Here is a 23,481-nt window from a genome sequence, read left to right as displayed (position 1 = left end):
TTAAGCAACATGGCTGCAAGTGGACTAAACTAATTACCATGTGATTCTTATTATATGATAATGTGGCTATAATACAATTCTAGTGAGTTATTGGATTTAATTTTCCCGTTAGATTATTGGATTAACCTTACTCGTGTTGAGTTTTTTCACTTAGGCATATTATTTTTGAATTGGTTTCATTATCTTGGCATATTACTCGTGAGTGCTGAATTATGATTATTTGTGAGTTGCATATTACTCGTGAGTGTTGAATTATGATGATTTGTTATATTTCACCTCGATGAGCGTGATTTGTTATTGTTAGTCTCCCCGTAAGCATGCTCGCACTAGGCGTGGAAGACCAAGGTCTTACGAGAGCGCTGGAAATGCCTCTGAACCCCAAGTTAAGAAAGCGTTGCACTATTTAAAAATGCTACAAAATGAGGGATGTATGCACCTCATCACGAAGACGTGCATTAGGCAAAAATCAATGGTGATCTAACTCTTTCTTTATATTCATTTATGTTGCCTCTTAAAACTAAAACTATGTATTAGTATAACTCTTTCTTTACATTAGTGTGACTTTTGTTTTGTTTCAGTACATTCCAATGGAGTATGCTCGTCCCTATTTGGACATTGGGCAAGGGCCGGAAATGGAGTTTACTCTTGGTTGTAAGGACATGTGGTACAACATTACGATAAAAATGACGCGGAACCATGATGGAACTATGTCTTGGTGCTCATTCAAATACATGGATGCTTTCTTCAACGATCAGAGCATTAAGGAGAAGGATGTCATTACTTACTTTGTTACTGGAAAAAATCCTCTAAGGATTGAGGCAATCATCTTCCCAGCAGTGATTAATTAGTATATTTGTTGATCCTTTATCGAATATGTTAAGTCCTAAAATACTTTTAGTATTTTGTCTTTCGTATGCAAGTTGATGATTGTGTGGTACTTAACTTTAAAACTAGCCAAATGGATAACTAATTGGTGAGTACGAGTTGCTCTCCGGTTCTGATCGGTTCTGGGTGATTTAAATTTTACCGTTAATTTGGGGTTACATGTCGGATAATCGTGTTTTCTTTTTCATATCTCGTTTGTCAATTCGGATCATTTTCTGGCTCGTCAATTCGGTCATCATTTCCATTTGTAAGCACGCATTTTAGATGTCTTGTCCACTGTTTTGTATCAACTCCCTTCTTTACTTGTAGAAACAAGGTGTCATACATTAACTTTCTTCTTGAAGTAATTCGTATCGTCTAATGTACACCTTCGCGTTGTCATCAATTTCTTTTTCGGATCATTTTCGGATAATCGTGTTTTCTTTTTCGGATCTCTTTCGTAAATTCGGATCATTTTCTGGCTCGTCAATTCGGTCATTATTCCCATTTGTAAGCACGCATTTTGGATGTCTTGTCCACTGATTTGTATCAACTCCTTTCTTTACTTGTATAAACAAGGTGTCATACATTAACTTCCTTCTTGAAGTAATTCGTATCGACTAACTCATTGAGAGAAGTGTAGTAAACAAATGGATAAGAACAATAATCGAGTTTTTTAGGTATTTCCGTTTAGAACATTAACAAAAAGGAGTATAAATTAATAAAGATATAATAATAATATATTCAGAAAAATAATAATTACAGGAAATCTAAAACTTGTATTTACAACTAATTGGTGATTTCGAAAAAAAGGTATTTTAGAATACCTTATATTTTTTAGACAAATACGAAACTACGGTCGTACCAACCCTCGAACCCATGACCATGGGGTTATAATTTGTAGGCATTCTCACTAGGCCATGGAAAGTTGGTGACACATAAGCTTTAGAAAATAGTAATAACTGTGGCCCTTTATTTTGGATGTCTTGTTTAACTCTTTTACTTTTCTCCTTGCTTCTACAAGTGGGGAAAGTACCATTTAATATTTACTCTCTTCCAGTGGTATTGCATTAAAGTAAATAATATTTTTCAATAAAACACTCTAACTACCCCATCCTCCCGTTCCTCTTTGTCATTTACTTTTCATCTCTCTCTCCTCTCTCTCCTATGTACACTTCTCTCTATTCTCTGTATTTTCATTTCTTTCTTTTTGTTTTTGACTCGTCTCTCTCTCTCTCCTTTCTTCCGTTTCGTGTTTCTCTCTTCTCTTTCTTCTCTCCGCCCATGCACCTACGATGAGTCTCCCTATGACGTGGTATTTCTTCATCGATGTTACCCCCAATATGGTAAATCATATGGTAAGTTATTTAAATTAGGTTTTTCGAATTGTGTGATAATGTCCTGATATTGTTTATCTTAAGTCGCATGTATATTAGGTTTTTCGAATTTGCGTTTCAATTGTCTCCCGAAATCGCGTTTCAATTGTTTATATGAACTTGAAATACCTTGTTAATTTATATTAGGGAAATTTAGGGTTTTATAATTTGCGTTTCAATTGTCTCCTGTTTTATCTGAACTTGAAATACCTTGTTGATTATATGTAGGTTTTTGCATTATATGTAGGATTTAGGGTTGCATGATGATCCTAATATGGTAGTTGATGTGCTCTGTTTAAGGTAAATCAGATGGCCTTTTAATTAACTAATTCTAAGGGAGTAAGAAGTGGAGTTATAGATTAGCTCGGGTTTATTGATTATCTAGTTTTAATTTGACCTTCACTCCTGTTGGGATTAGCTAGAGTTGTTAGTGTTTATAATTCTTTATATGTTTCTTGTGGATGTTGACTAGAATTTGACTTGAATTTGACTTATTTGCAGTTTATTGTTTAAAATTCTTTAAAAACAGATAATCAACAAGTGGATTGCTTTAGGGATGTTTCTTGTGGATTTTCACTAGAATTTGACTTATTTAAATTTTACTGTTTAAAATTCTTTAAAAATACATAATCAATAAATGGAATGATTGGGACTTTCTTGTAAAACTGGAATTTGACTTACAGTTTATTATGGACTTTGTTAATACGACTTTGTTTATAATTTATTTTCTGAAATTAAAACAGGATAATCAATAACATGACTTTGATATATTAGGTGCTTCCTGAATATTTCCCTCCCAATATTGAAAAAGACCCTTTTGAAAACGGCATACTCTACCGGGGTGTAAATATGAGCTGGGATGTGCGTATACAAGAAGACAGGGGAAGATACTCAATACTAGGTAATGGATGGGAGGAATTTCTGGTTGACAATGAGGTAGTTGTTGGAGATACCCTAGAGTTTCGATACTTGGGGAAGCAAGGAAATTTTTTGGTTGATTTAATGTCAGAAGACGGTACATACAAGGACCCTGACTCGGAATGGGATGATTCGGACATGGAGGATGAAGTTGATTCTGATATAATATATGTTGATAGTGAGAGTGATAGTGATAGTCATAGTCATAGTAACGAGTCCAGTGTGTCACTGGTATCTTTTTCTAGTGATACTGATGATGAGGGCGATGTTGCTCCTAGGACAAGTGCTAGGGGGAAAGGAAAAGTTGCTGCTAGGTCAAGTAATGTTGCTTCTAGGACAAGTGCTAGGGGGAAAGGAAAAGTTGCTGCTAGGTCAAGTAATGTTGTCGCTAGGTCAAGTGCTAGGGGGAAAGGAAAAGTTGCTGCTAGGTTAAGTAATGTTGCTGCTAGGTCAAGTGCTAGGGGGAAAGGAAAAATTGAAAATTTTAATTCTAGTGATAGTGATACCGTGTCAAGTAAAGTTGCTGCTAGGTCAAGTGCTGCGGTACGTATGTCTAGTGATGATGATAGTGAAAGTAGTGAGGGTTATGTTCCGTTTATTGTTGATAGTAGGCGTGGAAGACCTAGATCTACCGAGATCTCTAGAAATGCCTCTAAACCCCACGTCAAGAGAGCATTGGCCCATATGGAAGACAATAACCTTGTTGGATTTATGTACCTCGTCACGTCCCCGTTCATTACAACAAACAAAATGGTGACTTACTCTACCTTTTTACATTCATTCTGTTTATGCTTCGAATAGTTAAAACAAAGTATTATAGATCAAGACTAATTGTGTGTTGAAAATTATTGTCCCACGAATTTTGCTGCAGTACGTTCCAAAAGAATTTGCACGATTTGACTTGGAATTTAAGCAAGGGCCGGAAATGGAAATTGATCTTGTTGTAGGCGGGGACAGGCGCTACACGATTCTTATGACAACGAAGAGGGCCAAGGGCGATATTTGTTCGTGCTGGTTCAAGCGTATGAGTTCGTTCATCAAGAAGGAGAACATCAAGGAGGATGATGTTATCACTTTCGTTCTTGATGGCCTACGACCACGCGCTCCGATTAAGGCAACCATCTTCCGGAGTGACTAGGGTGAGGATGGTTAATCTAGCAAACTTTATAATACTTTTGCTGAATTGTTCCACACAAGCATCCTTTTACATTTGAAGCTTGTGTATGTATATGTAAGGTGAACTTTGGTGTTATACTTTGGTGTTATGCTTGTATTTGTATGTAAGTTGAACCTTGGTGTTATGCTTGAATTGTGATCTTATGATATGCCTGTATTTTGTTTAACAAATCAACTTTGGTGATATTCTTGAATTGTGATCTTATGACATGCTTGTATTTTGTATATCAAATCAACTTGGTGATATGCTTGAATTGTGATCTTATGATTAGTATTTTGAGTAGATGTTACTATGTTTATAAGTTTTTATGTTGAGTAGTTACTATAATTAGTAGTTATTATATTTAATTATAATTAGATGTTACTATATTTAGAAGTTACTATAATTAACCGTCATTATAGTTATTATGGTCAACTTTGGTGTCATGCTTGTATTTTGTATATCAAATCAACTTTGGTGTTATGCTTGAATTGTGATCTTATGATATGCTTGTATTTTGTATATCAAATCAACTTCGGTGATATGCTTGAATGTCACGATAAACAAGCATTGGAATAATATATAGTCTAGCATTTGGTGTCTTGTCTATTAATTTCGTCTAATTTACATCTTCGACGTCTTAAATATACATTAGAAATGATAAACATAATTTTTGAATCTCACGATAAACAAGCATTTGAATAATATATAGTCTAGCATTTGGATGTCTTGTCTATCAATTTCGTTTAATTTACACATCTTCAACGTCTTAAATATACATTAGAAACAATGAACATAATTTTGGACTAATTTACAAAATTTGGATGTCTTGTCTATTAATTTCGTCTAATTTACATCTTCCATGTCTTAAATATACATTAGAAATGATAAATATAATTTTTGAATGTCACGATAAACAAGCATTTGAATAATATATAGTCTAGCATTTGGATGTCTTGTCTATCAATTTCGTCTAATTTACATCTTCGACGTCTTAAATATACATTATAAACGATGAACATAATTTTAGGGTAGGGTTGTGTAGTAAAATATCCATGCCCTCCTCTCTATGTTGCTCCAAGTCCTACAACAAACTAAACGGAAATACTCAAGAAGACTTAAATACACAACACGACCATCTCTTATTACTTGAAAAACACTATTTATCTCTAGTTATAGGGTTTGATATGTCATGAATTATCTATAGTTATAGACTATCACTTTACTTAATTTATGTACTATATCCCATCATAAATAAATGAAGTTAACTACTACTTGATTTACGTACTATGTAGTACTTGAGTTATAGACCATCACTTTACTTAATTTATGTACTATGTCCCATAAAAAATAAATGAAGTTAACTACTCCGTACCACTTGAGTAGTTTATAATAATAATAATAATAATAATAATAATAATAATAATAATAATAATAATAATAGTTTATTTTTAAATTAAGATAATAAATAAGAGTACGAAGTTACATATTAATATAATACTACGTAGGTAATACACGTATTATGCTAGTCTAATGAAACAAATCCGATAATACATGTAATTCTAGGCTAATGAAATTTCCGATAATACATGTATTATGCTAGGCTAATGAAATTTCCGATAATACATTAATTTAGAACGTACTACATTAATTAACCTTCGTTAAGTAACATCTACTTTAGTAGCTTCTACTTCTGTCACGAGACAACAGTCACCGCTTCTTACTCTATTGCCGGGTCATCATCCGGGAACAGATCAAAGTAATTCCAAGTAGCATTCATCTCCTGGGAGTACGTCTCTTGGGCGTCAGGGGGCATGCTCGTGTCAAAAGACACGATCCTCCTTCCCGGTGACACTATTAATGACTACAATAACATACAATTTTATAAACAATATTAACTCACTGACGTGACAATTTTAATTAACATACAATTTTATAGAGAATATAAACAATAGTAATGAGTACTTTTAATTAATGATTAACAAAGGTGTTTTAATAAAACAATAGTGTACCTTAAACCGAATACTGACGAGCTGCTGTGGTTCGTGATACCTGATGTGGCCATACACGGGATTAATATCGTGCTTCGCCCACAGAAGGAGCACACCTCCGGCACTTCCTTGGGGACCAAATTGTTCATCATCATACTCTCCGGGTAGTTGGGCACATATCGAACTCACCGACGGCCACTTGACCCGGCACTCGGTTATGAATACCATAGTGGGGTGGAATGCATCGTAGATCTTTTTGAAATTACTGACAAAGGACTCTCTAGTCACCCCACGTGCATTCCACAATATTACGGCTGCGCCCATAGGGATGAGGAGTGCGTCTTCCGGATACGTAACAGCTTCTCCATGCAAATCAAATAGATGGTACGTTGCATTTGTGGTGTAGCTGGATTTGTGGAAGATACTTACGTTGACATGGGTCATGGTGGTGTTAACCTTCATGACATGGATAGTGTCCGTGGAAGATCCCACACGTATGTAACACGAGTCGAGTGGGACACTGTACTCGGGAAGGCCGTCGGTATTTACGATCGGCTCAGGATCAGACGCATCCGGCATCACTTCACCTTCGCCGACAACGGGTTCGTCGTACTCGATTGTCTGCGGGTGATCAATTAATTGGCCAGGGGTTTGGTTTTGATTATAAGCCATTTAAAAGCGAAATAAATTACGATAGGAGGTGGTGCGAGTTAGACTTGTTTACCATAGGCTATATTTATGATAGAAGGTGCGAGGGTGAAGGCTTGGATCTACGGGAATAGGATTACGTGTACGTATGCGGGAGGGTGTAGGTACCCCTAATAAGTGCGGTCAAAACATTAATTGGTAAGTAAGAAGAACTATTTGATCCTATTTACAAGACTACAATACTCGATCAACGTCACTAAGGCTCCATTTGGTAAGGCGTAAAACGTTTTCATTGTAAAACGATTTTCCATGGAAAACATTTTTCAAGGGAAAACACAATTTCAAACTAGTTTTCCTTTGTTTGGTAACTTAAAGAAAAATGGGAGAATATGGTGAATATTGAGGGGAAGAAAGGAGAGGGAGGTAAGGAGGAAAGAAGGAAAAGTGGTTTCCTACCTTTCAAATGGAAAAGGGTTTTCCACCTTTTTGAGAGTAATGGAAAATTGTTTTTCATCCCTTACCCAACCAAACAACGTGAAATGATTAAAAAGGGAAAAATCGTTTTCCATGAAAACGTTTTACGCCCTACCAAACGGAGCCTAAGTAGAAACAGTCGAAATTTTTTGATATAGTAGGAAGAACTATTTGATATATAAGGTCATCATTTCCATTTGTATCTAGCATTTGTAGCTTGCATTTGATTGGTAACCCACTTGTCCACTTTTACAAGCAAGGTGTCTTGTCCAATTTACTACCTCAACCCCCCTATTAATTAACTCTCTTGCGAACGACCTCCCCCCCTATTAATTAACTCTCTGAAGAAGTTTGGGACGACCCGGTCGTTGAACCAGACCAATAATGCCCTTCTTGTATGAGCGCAAATAGCGTTGCGCGGGACGTTGATCTGATGGGTCAAATATGGTCTAAAGATGGATCGACCAACTAGGGTAAGTTCGGTTTTCGCATGTAAGAAATGGGCAATCTACTCTAGAAATGAGCGCTACGCCCTGCTTGTTGTTCCTATTAACGTTGACTTCAACGACTTTGATATGGACTCGCCCAAATCTTAACTAGTTTGGAGAATATCGCATGGTGGATTATAGTTATGCGGCTGCGTAGGGTATTCATGCTTATGTTATTATGTTTCTGTTTTATTTGGGTTTGAGTGTGTTACTTCATTTGAATACTCCGTAGTTTTTAAGGGTAAGTATTTTAGATTACCTTGTTTTTTTAGACGGATACGTAATCACGGTGTGAAGCTTGTGTGGCACTTATCAACTAGTTTAGCTAAATTGTGAACATGGTAAGTAGGTGTTTTGCATGTGTTATTGTTACGTAAGGTAAACTTTGTTGTACGTTATACTTGTATTTTGGAAGGTGAACTTTAGTGTTATGCTTGAATCGCGATCTTATTTTTCAGGGTTATATGATTAGTATCTATTACTCCCTCCGTCCCGGAATACTCGACCCGGTTTAACCGGTACAGAGTTTAAGGGACTTGAATTGACTTATTTAATTTAATAGGTAGTAGTTGATAGTGGGGTATTATTTTAATGTAGTTAGTGGGAGGTGGGTTAAGAGGTGGGGTTGGGGGAGAGTAGGGGTTGAATTTTTAATTATTTTTTGTATGGAGTAGGGGGTAGGTGGGTTAATAGGGGTGGAGTGAGAAATAATATAATATTGTTAGAATATTTCCATTTTTAGAAACAGGTCAAGTATTAAGGGACGACCCGATAAGGAAAACAGGTCAAGTATTCCGGGACGGAGAGAGTACTAAAATTTTATAAGTTTCTATAATTAGATGTTGAGTGTACTTAATCATAATTAGATGTTCCTATATTGAAAAGTTACTATATTTAGAATTTACTATAATTAGATGTTACTGTATTTAGAAATTACTATAAGTAGATGTTACTATACTTACTATACTTAGAAGTAAATATAGTTACATGTTTACTGTATTTAGAAATTACTATAATTAGATGTTTATTATATTTAGAAAATACTATATTTAGAAGCACCCTTTAAGTTAAATATGTAGAAACCACTATATTTAGAAAACTTAAATTAGATATTTACTGTATTTAGAAATTACTTTAGTAACATGTTTACAATATTTGAGGTACTATATTTACAATATTCAGAAATTACTATAAGTAGATGTTACTATGTTTAGAATTTAATATAATTAGATGTTGATATATTTAGAAAATACTATATTTAGAAGCACCTTTTAATAAGTTAATATAACTAGATGTTAATTAGATGTTCACTGTTTTGTGGGTATCGTTTTCGATCTCTTGCTCAAATCAGTAAGTGGTAATTCATATATAAGATAAAAGTACCGACACAATTTAAAGTGACATGAAACAGTAGACAAATTACAATTATACCAGCCGAATACAGTAGTAATTCAGTAATCCACCAGAATAACTTACAAAACGATTACCTTTAACATTAAACTTATAAAACGACTACGATTTCACGAGTGCTAGTTCGGAATCACTTGACTACTTGAGGTACATCACTTCCGCCCCAATGAACAGTAATGCTCCTCCGATCTTTATCAAGTTGAAGAGCGAATGTTCGACGTCTTCTAGTCTTCGAAATATCATACCAAAAGGTGAAGTGTTTGGTGTTGCCCTGATTAAATCATCTTCCTGTGCGCACTCCCAAAACCCGCAAACTCTACACTTGTAATAAGGTCTTAGCGGATTGTTGTTCGTTAATGCTACCCGGAATTCAGCGATTTTCGGGGGTGCACAGTTACAACGTTTTCCTGCAACCCAGACAATATCGGCACCCACGACAGGTGTGGTTATATGAGGGGGGTTTGAATTCGACGGGAATGAGTTTGCAGGAGGAAAGGATGAATTGGCAGACATATTGGAAATTATGATATTCTAGGGTTTAGGGTGGTCGTTGGGATGAGAGAGACAGTCATGCATGATAGTTATATACAGAGTATTTGCCGCGTTTTTCCATCTTGGAATCGGCGCCAAAATGTACAAATCTTCAGATTTGGCGCCAAAAGTATGGTATTGGCGCCAAAATGATAGTACTTCGTATTAGAGTTGCGTCAGACACATTTGTACTATGTGTACTATGCGTGAGACACATTGTACTATGTGTACTATGTCATGTGCCTCAAAAATATTACCACGGCCTCAAATATCATTTGTACTATGTGCCTTATAAATAAACTATTTCCTTAGTAACTAATAATATAATTCTAATCATTCGTAACTAATATTATAGTACTCCGTACTTCTTCATGTAGAACCTTCCTAATTATACTATTTCTAATCATCATTACTATCTTTTAAAATATAGTAACTCGTAATATTTCACACTCCAGTACACCACACATATAAGTAAACCAACACACAGCACCACAAGCATGCATTCACAATTCGTTTGTTAAGTCCCCCAAAAGCCGATACATACAAGATACAAAAAGATGTTTGTGGATTGAAACTAAATAGATTAGGCGGATTACCAAGAAAAGCACTAATCACTACGGAAGATGGCTGTCTTAATAATCAGAGGGCTTTTGCTACCAACATGGAAAGTGAGGACATCATTCTCCCTAATGTCCTCCTTCTTGATGAAAGAACTCATACATTCGAACAAACACAAACAAATAACTCCGAGGATCCTCTTCGTTTGCATCATAATCGTGTACTGCTTGGTCCGGCTTACAACAAGATCAAACGTCATCTCCGGGTCTTGCCCAAAGTCCAAGTGGGGACGTGCGTGCTCCAGTGGTATGTACTGCAATAAAAGTCACGATACATTAGTATTCAAGATAAATTAGTCATAATCTAAACAACAATGTAATAGGGGAGAGTAATTCACACCATTCTGTTTGACTTAATGCACGAGTTCGTGACGAGGTACATACAACCCTCATTGTTAATGGCGTTCAAATAGGCCAACGCTGCCTGAACTTGGGACTCATATCTGACATTTCTAGCGATCTCGTGAGCCTTCCTTGGTCCTTCACGCTTAGTACTCGACCACCCAGCATGACTAGCAATTTCACCTTCATCAGATGCCGGACTATCACCCTCGTCACTAGACATACTTAACGCATCACTGGACACGGTATCACTATCACTTCTATCAATATCACTTGCAACGGTATCACTATCACTTCTATCAACGTTAGCATTACTGGCACCAGCAACGTAAACCCTCTCCGTCAAGTGATCAAAGTTCCAATCCTCCATGTCCGGATTCCACTCCATGTCCACTTCCCTGAGTATCCCGTTTGGTGAAATCACTTCAATAGTGAAAATCCCTTCACCCCCATAGTAAAAATCAAGGCTATCTCCAATACCCACCTCATGGTCGTAAAGGAATTTCAACCATCAATTCCCTTTTACTAAGTACCTTTTACTGTCCATGTCATAAACATATTTTACTATATAGCCATCGCAAGCCAACCAAGACCCAGGCCAATCTCTATTGAATAACATGCCTAAGGAGAAAGAGTCTTCGTTATCGGGGATGAAGGTTTTCGGGAGGGCCTAATATAACAAAGTGATGTTAATGTAATCCACTTTATATCAATATCTAAAGGACACACAACAAGAACTATAAGTCATAACAATGTGACTTTAGGCGTATTGTTATTAAATTATTGCGTTCCTAGATCATATATAATATATATATATATATATATATATATATATATATATATATATATATATATATATATCATTATAGCCACTTTATCAGTAAATAAAGACAAATTGAAAGATTACAATCAAATAGTAACTTGATCCATATCAAACCACTAGTTGATTAACAGAAAGTCGACTCCAAAACCCTTACAAGTAATTAACTAGATAATCGACTAAACAATTATAACGCAAACTCCGAAACCCTAATTTCCGTATACGATCCAGATCAAGCAAAGCCAGATCAACAACAACAGGTAATTAGCACACTAATTCCAAACCCCTAATTCTTGCAGCGATTAAGCGAATACGCAAACTCCAAAACCCTAATTTTCGCAACGATTACGCGTAATCAAGCAGCATCCACAAAATCCTAATTTTCGCGAAATTCAAGCCAATACGCAACCTCCAAAACCCTAATTTCCATTAAATTCAAGCGAGATTAAGCAAAATACATAAAATCCTGATTCCCACAAAGATCAAGCAAATACATATTGCTATCAAGTACAATGATAGATTCGAAATACACTAAAATCACTTACCAAATTTAATATATCGGTGGTAACCGGGATGATGAAAGAAGACGTGCTCGTCCTTCTCCAAGCCATCTGATCTTAGAGAGAGAAAATGTAGAGAGGATGAATTGGGGGATTTGAGATTTTCCCCTAAAACTCTCATAAATGACGTTAGATGAGGTCAGAAGAGTGTTTTAGTGGGATACTGAAAAGTGTATTCATTATAAGTACCATTGGAAAATTAAATCAATAAAATAAACAGTTTTACTTTTGAGTGACTTTTCAGTGACTAAACTAGACTCCACTTTTATTTAATCTTTATATCTATCTCCCATATCTCTCTATCCCTCTATATCTCTGACCAAAGTCACTCAAACACTACACTACTCCTCTATCATCTGCCATTTTGTTCATCTCACCGCCGAATTTCAAGGAGGGAGGTAAATTTTATTTCCAGGCCCGTGGAATTAAATTTCATTACATGTGTCCATGGTATATATTAACTGATTGTTATATTAACTTCTAGAAATTAACTAGTTAGGAATTGTTTCTATAACATGTGATCCCAATTGCATGCAACTGTAATCTTATCCATTTAGACAATTATTGTACTATGTAATCTTAATATGTTGCGTATGTGTTAAGTATCTAGTTTCTAAAGTAGTTTATTGATTGTATAGGGTTTGAAAGAAATCTTTTGATTTATTGTGTTTTGTAAGTTGCCTAAGGGTTTTGAATATGATAGGTTTTGAGGGTAAACTGTTGTGTATCTTTATTTTAAATTTAGTTTTCAATTGTGATATGATCTAGTTACCATGTGATGATGTTGATTTCCTAAGTGAGTACTCTAATTTACCATATGAATAGACTCTAGGATTATCATATTTGACTTTTCAGGCTTCTACGAGTTGGCCATGCTTAGATTCTTTTTTGTGCATTGTTGGTATTTATGAATAAACGCTAGGAATACCATATGAATAGACTCTAGGATTGTGAATAGACTCTAGTTTGTGAATAGACTCTAGGATGATGAGTAGACTCTAGGATTATGAATAGACTCTAGGATTATTTAGTACACTATTGAATTTCACATTTAGCCACGCATGGATGTTTGACACTTAAACATGTTACTTGTGTTCTGAAGTTTACAATCAAGTTTATAATCTAATTAATCACAATATAGGATTTTACGGATGGATCGTCGTCGTCAACCAGGTGTGATTAGAGCTGTTGTTACTTCATCATCGGGTCTAGATGGAGCCAATAAGATTTTTAGCATGGAGGAGTTAATGTGTGTGCATGTGTTCCCACACTTAGATGCTGAAACTAAGCAGACGGTAGCTCAAGTATGCAAGCCTTGGAAAGAGATGGTGGTTAAGGAGGACATCCCTGATATATAACGGTCTATACGAACGTGGTGCGCCAACACCTTGATCAACAACCCCAATGAATATTGGAAATACATGAATGGCAAACAGTCATTCAGGGGTAATTGGTTAAGGCAACATAATATCTTAGGGGCTTTCACTATTAAGTTAGAATTTAAGAATATGAAGTTATGAAGTCACTTTTATGTAATTGGTGAAGGCAGTTGAATATCTTGCTCTAATACAGACATTTTCGACTAAGTCATCGCTATATGAAATTTAATAATATAATAATACCTCAAATTTACTACCTTTAGAAACAAGGTGTCATGTCTAATTTACTACCTCAAACCCCCCTATGGCCACTTGTTAATAGATCATAATTAATTGAGTTGGTGTCATTTTGGATGTTATTAACCCACTTATCAATTTGGATGTCTTGTCCAATTTACTACCTCAACCCCCTATGGCCACGAGTCGGTACATCCGAATTAATTAATTTAGTGTCATCTATTAACTCTCTTCTCGAAGTAATTCGTGTTAAGCAAGTTCTCTTCGTCTAATGGACACCTTCGTGTGGTCGTCGTTTTCATCCAATTTACATTTTCGACTAATTCATCGTTATATTAAATTTAATAATATAATAATACCTCAAATTTACTACCTTTAGAAACAGGGTGTCTTAAACCCCCCCCCTATGGCCAGTTGTTGGTGTCAACTAAGTTGGTGTCACCTTCATGTGGTCGTCGTTTTCGTCTAATTTACAATTTGGACTAATTCATCGTTAGTCCATATGAAATTTACAATAGAAACGACAAACCCTATTGTTAAATGTCACTAGAAACAAGTACTCCCTCCGTCCCGGAATACTCGCAACGTTTTGACTGGACACGCTTGCCAATGCACAACTTTGACCATCAATATCTTTAACTACATATTATAAAAACTTATAAATATTAATATTTTGAAAATATATATTAAGATGAAGCCAACAATATATTATATACTAATATTTGTTTTCATATAATTGAAATAAAATAGGGTCAAAGTGAATTATGTGAATAGTGCAAAAAGTCAAACCCTTTCGAGTATTCCTAATGTATTAAATGTTTGTACTACCCAAACAAGCTAAATTGAGTACGGAACCTACTCCTGTTATATTTATCCCTACAACAACAAGTAAATTGCGATCTATCTCTCTCTTTAATGTTAAGCTAATTTAGATAACCACTTTTCAGCTTTTCTCTCTCATCTTCTACACAATGCTTCTAGCTCTACTAGCTCTTCACTCCTCTGCTCTTGACCATTGAAAATATGAATAATCTTCTAGTTCCTACCTTCAGAATCCAGTTCTCCAGCGATATGTTGGATTCCATGGTAAGACCTAGCCACTATTAATTGTTTTACATAACCGTTGCTTAATTTCATTGTCTGTGATAACATGCATAATAATTCCATGATCGTTTTTTCGTTGTCTATGATGCATGATAATTAGATGATCATGGATTTCTCATTTGGGGACTTGTCTCACTAAGTAATGGTTATTGGCGTTTTAAATTCGATGGGTTTAGGGTTTATAATACGAAGTGATTTTATTGCATGTTTAAACGGTTATTTACTGTTATATCGATATTATTAACATGGTGATTTAGTGTAAGTTGTGTTAGGGTTTGTTATTTAGTGTAAACGGTGATTTACTGTTTATATCGATATTATTGTTATGGTGATTTAGTGTAATTGGTGTTAGGGTTGGTGATTTAGTGTAGGGTTAATGTGTGAATGGTAAATTAGAGTTAAGTGTTAATGTTGGATTTAGTGTAAATGGTGTAAATGGTGAATTAGAGTTAAGTGTTAATGTTGGATTTAGTGTAAATGGTGTAAATGGTGAATTATGGTTAGTGTTAATGTTGGATTTAGTGTAAATGGTGTAAATGGTGAATTAGAGTTAGGGTTAATGTTGGATTTATATTTGACCCTAGAGGAAGACATTCTATTGCCTTCATCAATTACACAAAATCGATGGGTTATGATGCTATTATATTGTTGTGTTGATGATGATTGACTCTATAAAAACGGCTTAAAGTTTGGAACATGATCCATGTTATAATTAAGGTTTAAATCGTGACCAGCGTAATTGTAGCATTTGAATTTTACAGAGAAGATCATGAACAGATGAACTTATGATAAAGTTATCTATTTCACTTGAAATGAAGATAATGGTACTGAAGATAATTGATTAATTGGCATACTCCGATAATTAATTTTATAGTATGTTGTGATTTTAGGGATTTCCAAGCACATTCACCCCAGATTCTAGGGACCCTTTCACGCGCGGCAGATTATATCGCGATACGACCGAAACACCTACATGGACTATGAATTATATCCATGGTTCTGGTGTGGGGGATCCTAAGTACAGAATTGAAGGAGATCAATGGCCCACATTTTTGAAGGACAACCGTGTTTGTTCGGGAGATGTGTTGGCCTTCTTCTATTTGGGGAGTGGGCACTTCATCGTGGATGTTGTTGACATGACGGGGGTAATAAAGCAATATCACGATTCTAGTAGTGATAGTTGTACGTCACCGGAAATTGAGGAGGAGGGCGATGATGGTGAGGAGGGTGATGAGGAAATTGAGGAGGAGGGTGATGATGGTGAGGAGGGTGATGAGGAAATTGAGGAGGAGGGTGAAGAGGAAATTGAGGAGGAGGGCGATGATAGGGTTGAGGTTGTTGAGGTTTTTGAAGGGGACCATGGCCGTGGGCGTCGTGGACGGCCAAGAAAATACCTTCAGTCCAGAAATTTAAACAAATGTCATGTGCAAAATGCAAGGTATTTGTTTCGGAATTTGACAAAATCTGATCGAGCGTTTATGGTGATGAGGGGGAAGGCAACCAACAATCCTACGCTGGTAATTGACACTATATTTTGGATTTGTGATATATCATTGTTTTGTTTTTCGTGGAATAACACGCAGTTTGTTACATTTATGCAGTACATCCCCGTTGATTTTGCACGTCAGCATTTTAATAACGTTGATGAAGAGGTGGATGTTCTTTTATTAATTGGCAGAGTCTACGGATCAAGTGTCTACGCATCCCCAGCCACAGGGAGCATGATCACAGGGAAAATGCGGAGGTACAATAACACAGACGGATCCCTTTGTAAATGTGTCTTCCATGGGATGAAAGAATTCATCAACAAACTTTACATCCAGGAGCGTGACGTTATTGTCTTACGTCTTATCATGGCCGGTAATTTCTTATTCGAGGCAACCATCTTCAGGTCCGGATGTGTTTGTGGTTTGTGAATGTCTTTGCGTAAGTGGATGTCTTTTGATGTGGTATAATAAGCCCTTAACTTTTGATGCAACCATATTAGCCCTTTAGTATAATTAGAACTTTTGATGTAGTATAATTAGCCCCTAAGTGGATGTCCCTTTAACTTAACTTGTAGTGTAATTAGAACTTTTGATGTAGTATAAACTCTTAACTTTTGCCTTGCGATTGTCGACAAGTTGTAATGAAAGTATAATATATTGTGTTTTATAAATAGTATTTTCTTGTTTAGAACGGCAGTTAGTTGCATAAGAGGATAAAGGTATAATTAACCACCCCAAAGTAACTACCTTATTAACCATCCCAAAGTAACTACCTTATTAACCACCCCAAAGTATCTATATAAGCACAATAATCGAATGTTTCACATGCATCATATCACAATACAACAACGATAATCAAATCTCACCATGTATAACTTCCCCAATTTTAGGATTACCTTTACCGAACGTGGGCTAAATGACAACCGCGTCAAAGTGGTAAAATAGATTCTTCTCATATTCCTTGTTTATTGTGATTCTTATAATATATTGTATTTGTATAATAATGTTTATAATAATGTTTATACGGCCATTTCAGTCCATGTTTACGTTATGTTTCAGCAAATACCACATGATTTTAATAATAAGGTTAAAGACATATGGCGCAGGAATTTGGATTTTGGTAGGATATGCATGGCAAATACACCAAGGGAATGGAACGTTATGTTTTGGCGTGCTAAGGATTTCTTGTACATCGGGGCTGGGTGGGAAATTTTCGTTAATGATTTACAACTTGTAGAAGGAAATGTATTGTATTTCTATTATGCTAGGCTCGGTGTCTTTCATGTCAGAGTTTTTAATCACGACATGGTGGAGAGGTACTTTGAAGAACCTGCCGGACCTGTTGACGTGGAGGAGGCTGGTATAGGGGAGGAGGCTGTTGGGGTGGAGGCTGTTGACGTGGAGGACGCTCCAATAGGCGAAGAGGGTGCTATAGATAAGGAGGCTGTTGACGTGGAGGAGGCTCCCGCGGAGGACGCTCCAATAGGGGAAGAGGGTGCTATGGATAAGGAGGCTGTTGACGTGGAGGAGGCTCCCGTGGAGGAAGCTCCAATAGGGAAAGAGGGTGCTACAGATAAGGAGGCTGTTGACGTGGAGGAGGCTCCAATAGGAAAGGAGGATGCCACAGCGGAGGCTCCCGCTCCCGTGGAAGAGGCTGCCGTAAAAGAGGCTCCGTGAAACTGATGATGTGGAGGATATAGATAGGCTCTAGAGGGACTTGCATACAGTCAATATGCTGTGTAGATTGTGTAAATAATTAACTAATGTTGTGTGTATTGTGTGTGTGTGTGTGAATAATTAACTAATGTGTTGTGAGTATTGTGTGTGTGTGAATAATTAACTAATGATGGTTGTGTATGTACTTAATGTTGTAAATAATGTGTTGTGAGTATTGTGTGTGTGTAAATAATGATGGTTGTGTATGTACTTAATGTTATTACAATCTACGTACAACATTATTTACATTATTAATAATTAACTAGGAGATTACATGAATGATACACAACATGAATGATATAATATAGTAAGTATGATAAGTACAATATCACTAAGCATATCAATTGTAAAGATCAAGTGCAACAAATCATGGATACTATCCTAATTAACTAGGAGATTACAAATGTTTCACTTATTATTGGACAAAAGTCAATCTTAATCTTAATCAAATATCATGAGTGATGTAATCTCCTAGTTAATTAGGATAGTATCCATGATTTGTTGCACTTGATCTTTACAATTGATATACTTAGTGATATTGTACTTATCATACTTACTATATTATATCATTCATGATAATCTTAATGTTATTGTTTAACTAATTGGTTTCATTAACTCAATCTAATATGGTCTTTTGTGTACCCCTTAATTGTACTATTATACCATTACAATTCACTATGGTACCATTCTTCCTTCAAATTCACCGATATGTCATGCAATGGTACCCTTGCCTTTTAATGGTACCCTTCAAATTTACTAGGGTTTCTGCACCGTACATATTGTGATGCGGACCCCAATATTTTATTGTGGGTCTCTGCGTCTATTTGTGGCCCACCCACGTGTGGCCCTTTACCAACACAACCCCCTACGTGTGGCCTACCCACGTGTGGCCCTTTACCAACACAACCCCTTACGTGTGGCCCAATTAATTTAAGGCCATATAATTTGTGGGAATACTTTTTGGACATTTGAGTAGTTATAATTTGTTAATTATTAGTTTAAGCCCACAATATTAGCAACTCAATAATAATGGGCGTGTCCCAATAACAAGCCATTTCGTCAAATAATGGGCGTGTCCTAATAATAATAAGTCAAATAACTAACTAATAAGTCAAATAACTAACGAATTAACTAACTATTAGTTAATATGAGCCGAGCCGAGCCCATTATACTCCGGTACCACCATCACCTTCAACGTTGTTAGTGTAGTAGCGAATACTTCCATCCATATTCCCCAGTTGAATTCCACCAAAGGACCGACACGATTGTGATCCATCCACATTTAATTGGTATGTCAAGCACCCAAACACTGGGTTCCTCGCCTTTTCTAGTCTTGCAGCCTCCGCCTTTTTCCTTGCAGCATCCGCCTTCTTCCTTGCAGCAATCTTCTTACTTTCCGACTCAGTACACGATAGGGACCTCTTACTTGTTTCCCTATGGGCTTTTCTTTTTGGAAGAGGAGGAAACTCAGTACCAGTAAAAGAACCTACATCACAGCTTCCCTACTCAGCAGTGCTAGGAGTTGCTACATCAGCCTTCCGTTTGTGGGAAACATTATCATTAACCGGGGTCTGATCATACCGACAACATTGGGAATTTATCATAGCCACAGATTGAGGAATATCAGGGACAGACGACGGAGTGCGCACAACCTTGTCATTGGCCACAGACGATGGAGTGGCGAAAACATTATCATTTGTCGCAGATTCAGTTTGTGCATCCCTGAGCCTCTTTTGTTTCACCATTACGATTACCTCGTCAACCCGGATATCCATTAAACTCATCATTTCTGTCACAACGTACATACTTTCCTGGAACGCTGATGCCTTTGAGCAGATTGACTCCAAGTCTCGCATCATGGAGTCATATCTAACTACATCCTCCGTCTTAGACGGATCATGATACGGGACCTTGACCCTTGTATGCTTCCTTGGTATGTCCTTCCTCCATCTCCGCATAATAAATCTCTAGGAAATCATATCTTCACGAATACCCTTCATGTCATACACCTTAATAATGTGCCTACACATAATACCCCTACATTCAAACCCCTTGCATTGGAAATATATGTCATGGGTTGAGGTGTGATATGTTACCACGTATTTCACTCGATACTAAGTCGGTATTTCAGCAGCCCTTGAATTCTTTGGTTTAATCCACTTCCGATCCTCAAAAATATACTCAATGGTAGTACCAGTATCACATGTGATGATTCTGGATACCTCCGACGCCGTGTAACAGATCTTTCGGACCTCCTCTTGCACCAACCAATACGCACTATCTGTGTAGATCCTCCGGAACAATGTCTCAACATGAAACGTGGTTGCAAGTTGCCTAACAAACCTTTGATCACTCCTATCTGCCTTGTCTTCATCCATGGCCTTTTTCGCCATGGCCTTAAGATAACTCCGCACAAACTGGTAAAGGTATGTGTTGCGATCCACATATCCTTTGGAGAAGTGATTATAACTCTCAGAACGTTGGGTGGTCCGCATGCCAGCCCAAAAAACATCTTTCGTATACGCTGAAATCCACATATGCCTCTCGTTATACATAACTTCACACACAAAAAAGTCTAGTTAGTTATCATTATTAGTAAACAACAGAAATCATTATTATTAAACAACATAAATCATTAGTATTAAACAACAGAAATCATTATTATTAAACAACATAAATCGTATTTTGAAATTTATACCTTCCAACCATTTGTACTTGTCATTGTACTTGTCATTCTCTTTGACGCCGTAGTGAACAATGACATCATTCCAACTCTTTTCATAAGTAACGGGATCACTGCTATCATATATTACATTCTCTAGATCAGCCTTCAAATCTTCATATCTCTCATGCTTATTCAAATATTTGGGGAACTTTTGGAGAATATGCCACAAACACCACCTATGTGTTGTACCTTTCATGGTCTCCTTCAATGCTCTCCTCATTGCAGCATCCTGATCAGTTAATATCGCACTAGGAGCTTTGCCTGACATGCAGTTTAACCAAGTTGTAAACAACCATGTGTAAGTCTCTGCAGTCTCGCGAGAAAGCAGTGCATTAACCAAAGAGTATCGTCTGCCGGTGATGATTCACACCGCAAAAGTTTGCATACGGAAGACGGTACTTATTTGGTTAGGTACGTGGCATCGAAGACTACTACATCTCCAAACTCTTCGTACGCTGCCCTGCTCCTCGCATCAACCCAAACTATGTCTTGAAGACCACCTCCTTCCACGTACCTTTCCATGTGGAAGAAGTTCTGATTATCCGTTGTCAACTTGTTAAAGTAATCAACCATTGCCCGGGCATCACCACCACTTAGGTTCAACTTCACCTCTTCCCTGTTCATCTTTTGAATGTCCCTTGAATTACATGGCAGATTTTCCTCTTCGTCCCTGTCCTCGGCCAGTATTTTTATTATATCACTATTGCTGATACCTGCCTTAGAGCTATTCTTAATGAAACGTACCAAGTGTTTCTCTCTTTCGATTAAATTGCGTTTCCTGTAAACAGGCACATCCCTGGATTTCCTCGGTGTGGGTTCGTGATTCTGATGGTCCAACATCACTCTCCTAATAATCCAATCACCCTTTTCATCTACACTTGCATACATTTCAACTGGACATCCTACTTTTTTGGATCTCCTTGCCTTAGCCGTGGCACTCTGAATTTGCTTTGGTAATTTGCTTCGATCTTTGTATTGCTTTGATGGAGCTGGTTTTCCAGCGCACTCACAAATCCAAATCCCACAACGCCTCACTTTTATATCACTACCCTTCGACGCCCTTTTCGAACTACTAGCGGTTCTGCAAATCCCAAATCCCTTTTGCCTTGCATACCTAAAGATATAATCATGCACTTCTTCATATGTACTAAATCGCATGTTTATCTTTGGAGGAGCAATTTCTTCCTCATCCCCAAAAACTGTTTTCACAATCTTCTTCTTCAGAGTCTGATAAGGTTCAACCGTCTCATGATAAATATAATCCCCTTTTACTAGCCCAACAATCTCATCCCCATTACAATCCTCATTATCATAATCATAACCAGTCTCCAATTCATTACACTCATCATCTTCCTCATTAACAGGAAATTCATTACACTCATCATCTTCCTCATTAACAGCAAATTCATCATCACCATTATCATCATCATAACCAGTCTCCAATTCATTACACTTATCATCACCATTATCATCATCACGAAATACATTACACTCAGCATTATCATCATGGTGATCATCACAATACTGCAGTCACATAACTAATTATCAATTAACCAATTAAACTAATATAATACTAATTAAATAACCAATTAAACTAAAATGCAATATAATATACGGCAATCCACATAACTAGTTAACTAATTAAATAACCAATTAAACTAATATAATACAATTAAATAACCAATTAAACTAAAATGCAATATAATATACGACAATCCACATAACTAGTTAACTAATTAAATAACCAATTAAACTAATTAACTACATTCATGTTTATCAAGTCAATTACCAAGTAATTAGATATCAATTTTAAATCAAAACTCAGACTGACCTCTTCGAATACTCTGGCACCTCCGCCGCCGTCGTATCCTCCGTCGCCGTCATATCCTCCCCCGACGATCTCATCACCTTCGTCGACCATCTCTAATCTCCTTCTCGCCGGCAATATCGAATACTCCGGCCAATACGGGTCGTTCATCATGTAATTTCAATTTCAATTTCGCGACTCTTCAATTCCGGGTAGTTTCTCTCTCTAGGGTTTGAAGGAAATTGGAGAAGAGGAAGAGGGGGAGAGTAATTCGCGATTCACGAGGTGAAAAATTTTCCCGCTCATCAACGGCTTCCCCGTTACGATTTTTTACTACCCCGTTTTCCCTTTACCCCCTCATTTTCACCTTACTTTACTTGCTTATATTTACACGTCATTTATTTTTATTTTTGGGCCGCTATTTATTTGCCCACTGTATAGCCGCTATGTGTAAGTAGTTCCCCAAGAAAACTAATGATAATAAGATTAGTATAATTCATTTGCTCTTGTGACTCTCGCTCATACGCTCACTATACTACGGAGTACGGAGTACTACATTAAAAGAAAACTAATGATAATAAGGTTACAATATTTTAAGTGAAAAATGATCATGGCAAGGATAAGGATTCAGCATCTTTTGTCATTAATATTTTGCAACCTTAATTGTTGTACGTTTAATATATGTGTTTGCCCACATTAATTATTTAATTACAATGTAGATCCACCCTTGCATATGATACGAATTCACGTAATTTTATTCTATAATATTACTGTTCCTAATCAGTAATGATGTCTTAATCTAGTTTTTTAAATCGATGTTATGTCTACAGT

At 36.6% G+C, this 23,481-nt stretch overlaps 1 protein-coding gene across 1 annotated transcript; it reads right to left on the bottom strand.

Moving 5' to 3' along the window:
- Positions 1-20,232: 20,232 nt before the first annotated feature.
- LOC130472024 (protein FAR1-RELATED SEQUENCE 8-like) lies at positions 20,233-22,821 on the bottom strand. Its single transcript, XM_056842429.1, has 4 exons — positions 22,675-22,821; positions 21,259-22,367; positions 20,817-21,193; positions 20,233-20,675 (listed from the first exon to the last, which is right to left on the bottom strand). Exons 1-4 carry the CDS (start codon positions 22,819-22,821, stop codon positions 20,233-20,235), a joined length of 2,076 nt encoding a protein of 691 aa, XP_056698407.1.
- Between the last annotated feature and the right edge of the window lie 660 nt (positions 22,822-23,481).

The sequence above is a fragment of the Spinacia oleracea genome, chromosome 4 (assembly GCF_020520425.1).
Source record: "Spinacia oleracea cultivar Varoflay chromosome 4, BTI_SOV_V1, whole genome shotgun sequence".
Lineage (NCBI taxonomy): Eukaryota > Viridiplantae > Streptophyta > Magnoliopsida > Caryophyllales > Amaranthaceae > Spinacia > Spinacia oleracea.
The sequence above is the reverse complement of the archived record's forward strand: the minus strand, read 5'-3'. Positions and strand labels throughout refer to the sequence as shown.

Bases quoted from the DNA above. Each gene is read 5' to 3' on its own strand.
- LOC130472024 (XM_056842429.1), bottom strand. From the start codon at position 22,821: ATGAACGACCCGTATTGGCCGGAGTATTCGATATTGCCGGCGAGAAGG. The intron at 22,368-22,674 runs GTCAGTCTGAGT...ATGTGACTGCAG, and splicing joins GTGCCAGAGTATTCGAAGAG to TATTGTGATGATCACCATGA. The intron at 21,194-21,258 runs GTACCTAACCAA...CATCACCGGCAG, and splicing joins GTAGTAGTCTTCGATGCCAC to ACGATACTCTTTGGTTAATG.